This window comes from Lathyrus oleraceus, chromosome 2, assembly GCF_024323335.1.
Source record: "Lathyrus oleraceus cultivar Zhongwan6 chromosome 2, CAAS_Psat_ZW6_1.0, whole genome shotgun sequence".
Classification (NCBI taxonomy): domain Eukaryota; kingdom Viridiplantae; phylum Streptophyta; class Magnoliopsida; order Fabales; family Fabaceae; genus Lathyrus; species Lathyrus oleraceus.
Window position 1 is genome coordinate 1983633 of NC_066580.1, and position 7836 is coordinate 1991468.

At 39.0% G+C, this 7836-nt stretch overlaps 1 protein-coding gene across 1 annotated transcript; it reads right to left on the reverse strand.

Annotated features, from left to right (window-relative positions):
- Positions 1 to 4165: 4165 nt before the first annotated feature.
- LOC127117472 (putative pentatricopeptide repeat-containing protein At5g09950) lies at positions 4166 to 7468 on the reverse strand. The gene has a single exon (XM_051047498.1). It carries the CDS (start codon positions 7404 to 7406, stop codon positions 4329 to 4331), a length of 3078 nt encoding a protein of 1025 aa, XP_050903455.1. The 5' UTR covers positions 7407 to 7468; the 3' UTR covers positions 4166 to 4328.
- Between the last annotated feature and the right edge of the window lie 368 nt (positions 7469 to 7836).

The following is a 7836-nucleotide window of genomic DNA, read 5'->3' on the forward strand; positions in this document are numbered from 1 at the left end:
TTTCCACACGCTACCTAAACACAACTCTTTCCATCTTCATCCAACTACTCAGAAAACCCTGCTAGGGCAAAGAGATTTTTTTCAAAAGTTCAACAACATGTCTCAACATCCCTCCCCCTCAGGATCAAAACCCACTCATCATGCAAGGACTCCCTCCATGGAGTTTCTAGATGAAGACGTGTTGGATGTTACTCCTCTTTGTGTGATACTAGGTGACGCCCCAGGCCCCTCTTCCATGGCTGGAAGTAAGCAAGGTAACATTCCTGATAAATCTCCTCATAAAAATGACATGCACTATGCTGATCGTGCCATTAGGAACCTAGTAACTAGGATTCTAAGTGAAGGGCATGCAGTCAAGGGTGTTTCTACCCCTCTGTCTAGAAGGGACCCCTCTCCTGAGGTGGAACCCCAAGCTGAGAAAGATGATGACTCATCTAGATCAGAAAAGGAAGTGGCTGCTGAGGGATTATGTTCTCTAGGTAAAACCTTACCTAGCAAGAAACCAGCAAATGTGCCTCATGAAACTGCTGAGAATATTATTGATCTGGAGGAAGAAAGTTCTGAGGAAGAGGATGACACTTTGGTCCATCTTGTGAAACCAAGTGTAGCTAAGAAACCGAGGACCAGAAAAGGGAAGATTGTGGCTGAAATGAGAACAACAAGAAGAGAGAAAAAGGTTGCTGGTGTAGGACCCTCCAAATCTTGGAGTAAAGTTGAGGTTAGGAAGAGGAAAGAAAGAGAGAGTTTTGACTCTGAAGAGGATGTCGAAGACGATGTCCCAGACATCTCCCCTGCTAAAAAGCAGGCTGTTAAGAAGTCTCTAGGAAAAGTGGCAGTTGTGCACTTAGACAATATCTCATTTCATTTAGAAGATGGTGCTACCAAATGGAAGTTTGTCATTCAGAGGAGGGTATTTGTTGAAAGAGAGTTGGGAAAAGAAGTTGTTGAGGTGAAGGAAGTCATGGAGTTAATTAAGGATGTTGGTCTTATGAAAACTGTTGTTGGTTTACCCCAATGTTATGAGGGGTTAGTAAAATAATTTGTTGTGAATATCCCTGAGGATATTTCTGAAAAGAGCATCAGGGAATTCTGCAAGGTTTTTGTAAGAGGTAGATGTGTGAGATTCTCACCAACCATAATCAACAAGTTCCTAGGGAGAGGAACTGATGGAGGAGTGGATTTAGAGACTACAGACAATGAAGTCTGTAGGACTATTACAGGTGGCCAAGTTAAGGAATAACCTAGTAGGAATCACCTATCAGCTGGCAAGCTAACTGTCAAATATGCCATCTTGCACAAGATTGGTTCAGCCAACTGGGTTCCTACTAATCATATCTCAACCATCTCCATTGGTCTTGGAAGAATCATTCATGCTATTGGAACCAGGATAAACTTTGACTTTGGAAGGTTTATGTTTGATCAAATTGTCAGACATGCCTCCACAAATGCAGTGAAGTTGCCCATTGCCTTCCCATCCATCATTTGTGGTATTATCTTGAGCCAGCAACCAGGCATTCTTAATACAAGTGACATTCCAAGCAGAAGAAAGCCCCCACTCTCCATTCACTATAAGCTGTTTGAGGGAAGTCATGTCAATGATGTTGTCATGACATCTGCCAGAAAGGAGCTTGCATCTCAGGGTAGCTTGATTGATCAATTAAAGGAAACCTACAAGGAACTGGATAATGGTATAAGGGTTGCCAAGGCAAGAAAAGAGGCTTTGGAGGTTATTATTAGTAGCCTAGAAAAGGAAGAAATGGAGAAGGCTGGTGAGACCAAAGATTCAGATGCCAATACCTCAAGTGAGAGGTCCAATGATCAATCTAGTGGCAACTCTGACTCTGAAGGTGAAGATGATACTTCTTCCTCTGACTGAGTGGTAATGGTTCCCCCCCCTGTGTTGAAGACTGGTATGAATACTGTGTTGTGTGTGCGGTTATGGAAGTTGGTCCCACTGCTGTTTGGATGCTGAAGAATTTGTTTCTTTTTGTTTAAATGTGTAATTTGTGGCAGTCCTTACTGATGCCTTTTTGTAATATTTTGGGCTCTTAATGAGTTCCATGGATTTGTCATTATCTCAGCTGTCACAGTTGTGTATAATGTTGGTTTGTATCTCCTAACAATTATGTTTTAACATATTATATGTTATGACATTTGTGGTGACATTCTCTGCTAGGCTAATTGACATTTATTTTTTCTAATTGGTCACCTTTGGTCAAAATTTTGACTAAAAAGGGGGAGAAGTGGTGTTGTTGGAGATGTGGAGCTGTGAGGAGATGTATGTACTGGTTTAGCTGAACAGATGAACAACTATTATTGAAGGAAATGTGTTTTTTGTAAGACAGAATGTTGTTCTGTTTACAGATGTCAAAGGGGATGTCTGATGTGGTGCACAGGTGATGTTGAAGCAGATGTCAGAATGATATTCTGACTGTTACAGGTGTTGTGGTTACAGATGTTGTTATTATCAAAGGAGATGTATGTGGTGCACAGATTTAGGGGGGGAAGAAGTACCCTTTGGCATATGTGTGTCTTACTAGTTGCATCTATAACTAGTAATTCTGTTTGTGTTGCACAAATTTAGGGGAAGAAGAAGTAACCTTGTGCATGTGTGTATTACTAGTAGTTATAGCTAGTAATTGCGGTTGCTTCTGCTGCTGTTTAAACTGTTGTTTAACTGTTGATAGTTTTCTTGTGAACAAAAAGGACAGATATATGTTTTAGCCAAAATTTGCCAAAGGGGGAGTTTGTTGGTTCTAAGTGTTGGCAGCAATTTTGGTAAAACAAAGAACAAAGAGTGTTCACAAGATGTTGTGTGTGATGTCTTAACATAAGATATCCTATGTACCTGCTGGAGTTTAAATGGAAAACATAATTATGCATGATTGTTTCAGGATGTCATACACAATGTCATGACATCTGATATTATGTACCTGCTGGAGTTTAAATGGAAAACATAATTATGCAGGATTGTTTCAGGATGTCATACACGATGTCATGACATCTGATATTATGTACCTATTGGAAATTATAAAAGGAATTATGGAATTATGCAGGATTGTTTCAGGATGTCAAACCCGATGTCATGACATCCTGTACACAGAACATTCAGTATGAATGTCTGGTGTTATGTGATTGCACATTTAATGGCAGTCTATGTATGATTGAAGATCTGATTTGCAGGCGCACTCAATCATTGATTACAACCTGATTTACTTATTTTCCAAGGAGATCTAACCAGCTGTTTTGAGAAGATTTAATTGGAAAATAGTTTTAGGGTTTTCAAGATGTCCAAGCCCAGCTGAAAGCTTCTATAAAAAGGGATATGGAAAACCTGATTTGACACACAACCAATACTGAGCGAAATACTGAGAGAGAGTTAGGGTTTGTGTCTTGTTTAGTCGTGAGACTTGTAAGCCATTCAAGTCATCCTTAGATGATTGAATTGGTGTGATTTGTGGTTGTAATTTGTCACTCAAAGCTTGTAAGCAAGAGTGTGTGTCTACTTGATCAAAGCTGTGAAGCAAGATCAAATGTGTGTCTACTTGATTGAAACTGTGAAGTAAAATCAAGTGTGTGTTATTGAAAAGTGTCTTCTTTTCTCAAGGAATTGTTGTTTAAAATCACATGTGTGATTGAAGGGAAGTGAGTGAGTTCTCATATCTAAGAGTGTTTAGGTAGAAATTGCACGGGTAGAGATTAGGTGAGAAAGACTGTAACTTGTTGAAGTGTACGGAGAGTCTTTGAACTGATTCTATTTAGTGGATTTCCTTCCTAGCTTGGTAGCCCCCAGACGTAGGAAGGTTGCACCGAACTGGGTTAACAATTGCTTGTGTCTTGTGCATTACCATTCTTTATCTTTATCATGTTTGTGTTACTCAAATATTAATGTCGTGACATTATCTTCGACATCTCATATCTGATACCAGAATTTCAATGCATAATGAGATTTTAATTTCTTGTTCTTCTCCTCGTTGTTGCAATGACGTTAGTAGAGGCGAGAAAGAAACATATTCATGATGATTAGATTCCAATTAGTGATTTCTATTACCAACATGTCATTGAAATCGCTAACTTTGATGCTATCGACTTTAACAAACAAGTTGGGGCAACATTGAAATTTAAAGAAATCGTCGAAGGTGAATTTTAAAATGTCTTCGGGTGGGGTTACAAGTGTTTGAGCGTTTGAGATGGTGAAATTGTTTAATATTTTTGCAATAAACAAAAATAAATAAACATTTATACATCCAAGTTTTGTTTAGCAAACCACAAGCTCACCATAGGTAAAATGCATCTAGGACTATTTGTTTCATCATCATCATTCTTTGTTACCAATAATCCCCACAAGAACAAATACCACCGACGAAATGGTGAAACCGATTTGAATCTCGTAAAATTATCTGTCGATTAACAATCTTTGATATGTATTTGAAAGCAGTGTGACAGTCACCACAAACTCTAAGGTTCTTCATTATCCTAATTGGCAGTTCCGATTTGCGGGTGAGAACAAACGCAATTGCTAGTTTTTCACTATGATAACTGAGGAGTTCTTCTTTGTTTTCAAGCTCAAGATCATAGAGTGCATATTTGGTTTCAGGAACATATCCAGCATCCCTCATTTTGTTCATTAGCTCTTTCAGCTTTTCATAGATTTTTTCTTTTTCAGGGTGCGTTTGATCTCCGGCTACAAACAAATGAACTCCATCCTTCATGTTGACCCAACTACACCCGGCTTCTTTCTTCACTGCCGCTTTCCTCATTGCCAACCTAGCCTCTGCCACATCTTCCCACTTCCCACCGGCAGCATGCATGTTAGAAAGAAGCACATAATTCGCAGCATTTTGTGGCTCTAACTCGATAAGCATCTTGGCAGCCCTCCTCCCTAGCTCTGTATTACGGCCGTTAGCTCGGCAGCATGCTCCTAAAACTGTTCTCCAAATAAGGATGTTAGGATCCATTGGCATTGTTTTGATAAAGTCCTCTATCTTATTAACATCACCTGCTCTTCCAAGGAGGTCTACCATGCAAGAAAAGTGTTCTATTCGGGGAGTTAATCCATACACTTCGCCCATTGATTTGAAATGCTTAAATCCTTCATCGACTAACCCTACATGACTACAAGCCGATAGAACCCCGACAAAGGTGACATGATCTGGTGATTGGTCATGCTGTTTCATTCGTGTAAAAAGCTTTAGAGCTTTTCGCCCATGTCCATGGCGTGCGTAGCCTGAAATCATTGAATTCCACGAATATATGTTCCTTATAGGCATCAACTCAAAGAATCTTGAAGCGTAATCTATCTTTCCGCATTTTGCGTACATGTCAACTAGTGCACTTCCAACAACAATATCAGCTTCTAAACAAGCTCTTACAGCACATGCATGAACTTCCATACCACGTTCTAATGTTGCAACTGAAGCACATGCACTGAGAACAGTGGCAAATGTGAAACCATCTAATTTCTGACCCCTTTGCATCATAAGCCATACCAAATCCATGGCCTTGTGCAAGATGCCACTGTGTATGTATCCAGAAATCATTGAATTCCAGCTTACTTCATCTCTTCGCTCAGACATTCTAGAAAAGATAATCTCACAGTCCTCCATCTGCTCGCACTTTCCATAGAAAGCTAGAAGTGCATTCTCAATAGCATTGTCATCAGCAACCGAATATTTTAAGATTAAAGCATGGATTTGACGGCCCAATCCTAAAACTGAAAGAGAAGAAACTGCCGCTAAGATATTTATAAACGTCACTCTATTAAGTCTCCATCCAGCTTGCATCATCTCCATAAAATATTTTACAGCCTGTAAAACTGATGCCTCATAATTTGCTAGCGCGCCGATAAAAGAATTCCAAGAAACTTGATCATACTCTGGCATTAGAAAGAAAACTTTCTGACATTCATCGATAGAATCAGTTTCAGCATATAATGTTAAGAGGGCATTTGAAACTGAAACATCCAAATCAAGCCCCCACTTGATCGCTTCACCGTGTATCTGTCGTCCTAACATTACCCAACCTAGGCTTGAACACGAACTCAAAGTACTAATAACTGAGAAATTCGAGGGCACCATTCCATTTCTCCTCATTGTATGAAAACAGGTAACTGCATCCTCAAATCGCTCATTATGGTCAAGGCCAGAGATCATAGAGTTCCACGAGACAGTATCTTTACTAGGCATGAGTTTAAAAATTGAGCAAGCATTATCAATGGCATCACATTTTGCATACATATTGACAAGCGCATTTCCAATCAAAATCCGAGAATCAACGAAACCGTTGCGAATCAGGTAAGCATGAACCTCTTGACCTTTTCTCTTCCCATCCTTTACATTCGAAAATTCAGTGAAAGCACTCAAAAGAACCACATAAGACTCGGAGTTTACTTCCACTAAATCCTTCATTTCCTTAAATACTTTCGCCGCTTCTTCACCCTGGTGCTGCTTTGCCAATCCAACCATTAACCCATTCATAGTCACCGCATTACGATCATACATCTGCTCAAAAATCATTTTAGCGCAACCCATTAAACCATACCTTGCAAACCCATTAACCAAAGCACTGCCAACATATAAATCATGTAAAAATCCGGATTTCGCAATTCTTGTCAGCATCTGCTCAAGCAAAACCAGTCCACAGTCAACCAGAGAACATGCAGCAGTTACTAAACTACACAAGGTATATTCATTAGGCCTTAAATTAAGCTCAACAGCTTCCATCTGCATTCCAGAAAATAGCTCAAAAGCATTAACAGCATCACCCCTTCGACAATAAACCGAAATTATAGAATTCCACGTAACAGAGCTTCTAAACTCTATTTCATCAAAAACACGCCGAGCATCCCTAACAGAATCAGAACAATCGGAATACATTGACATAAGCACATTAGACAAAACCATGTCCGAAGCATGCGGAGATTTACAAATAAACGCATGAATTCCCATCCCAAGTTTAAGTCTAGTTGAGCCACATTGCTGGCAAGCTCGAAGAGCACTACCGATGGCGTAATGATTAGGCAACAGACCATTAGAAATGATCCCTTTGAATAACGAACATGCTTCATCAGGAAACCCATTTTGTGTGTAACCTGAAATTAAACAAGACCAAGAAACAAGATTCTTTTGTGGCATTTCATCGAACAGTTTCTGTGCGGAAACCAACTTTCCAATTCTAACGTATATGTTGATGAGAGTGTTGCAGATGAAAACATCATTGGTGAAACCGGTTTTGTAGATTTGTAGGTGAAGGTGATTTGCATCGTTTAAGGAAGAAGATGTTTTGTATGAATCAAAAGGTTGAAATTGAGAATGGGAAAATAATGCGTAGTGACGAAGAATAGTGTAGGTAGAAAGAACATGTGTTGATTTGAATTTGTTTAAAACATGCCTATTGTAGAGTATCATAATTTAAATCTTATTTGCAAAATTCATGTTTCACAAAATCTCTAAAAGGTTGCTGCAATTAGAAAACAAATTCATGTTACTATGTTGCTTCATGGGTTGGGCTGGGCCCATCTATATTCTAATCCAATATTTTTACAAAAAAAAAATATGGAAAAATACATTATTTACATTAATGAATAAATATAAATTAATATTGTCGGTAGAGATCGAACCCTCAACGTGCGAGTTATACTCATTCAACTCAATTACCACGTACTAATTGAGTTGTCTCATCCACCTCTATTTATTCTAATTTTATTATTTAATTAATATTACATATATAAAATTAATTTGGTAAATCTAAGGGTTTCGTTTGAGAACCAGTGAAGATCGAAAGTGATGGTGGTTCTGAGCTTTTGACGTGGTGGAGAGGTGGCTGACCTGCAAAGGT

Bases quoted from the DNA above. Each gene is read 5' to 3' on its own strand.
- LOC127117472 (XM_051047498.1), bottom strand. From the start codon at position 7,406: ATGATACTCTACAATAGGCATGTTTTAAACAAATTCAAATCAACACAT.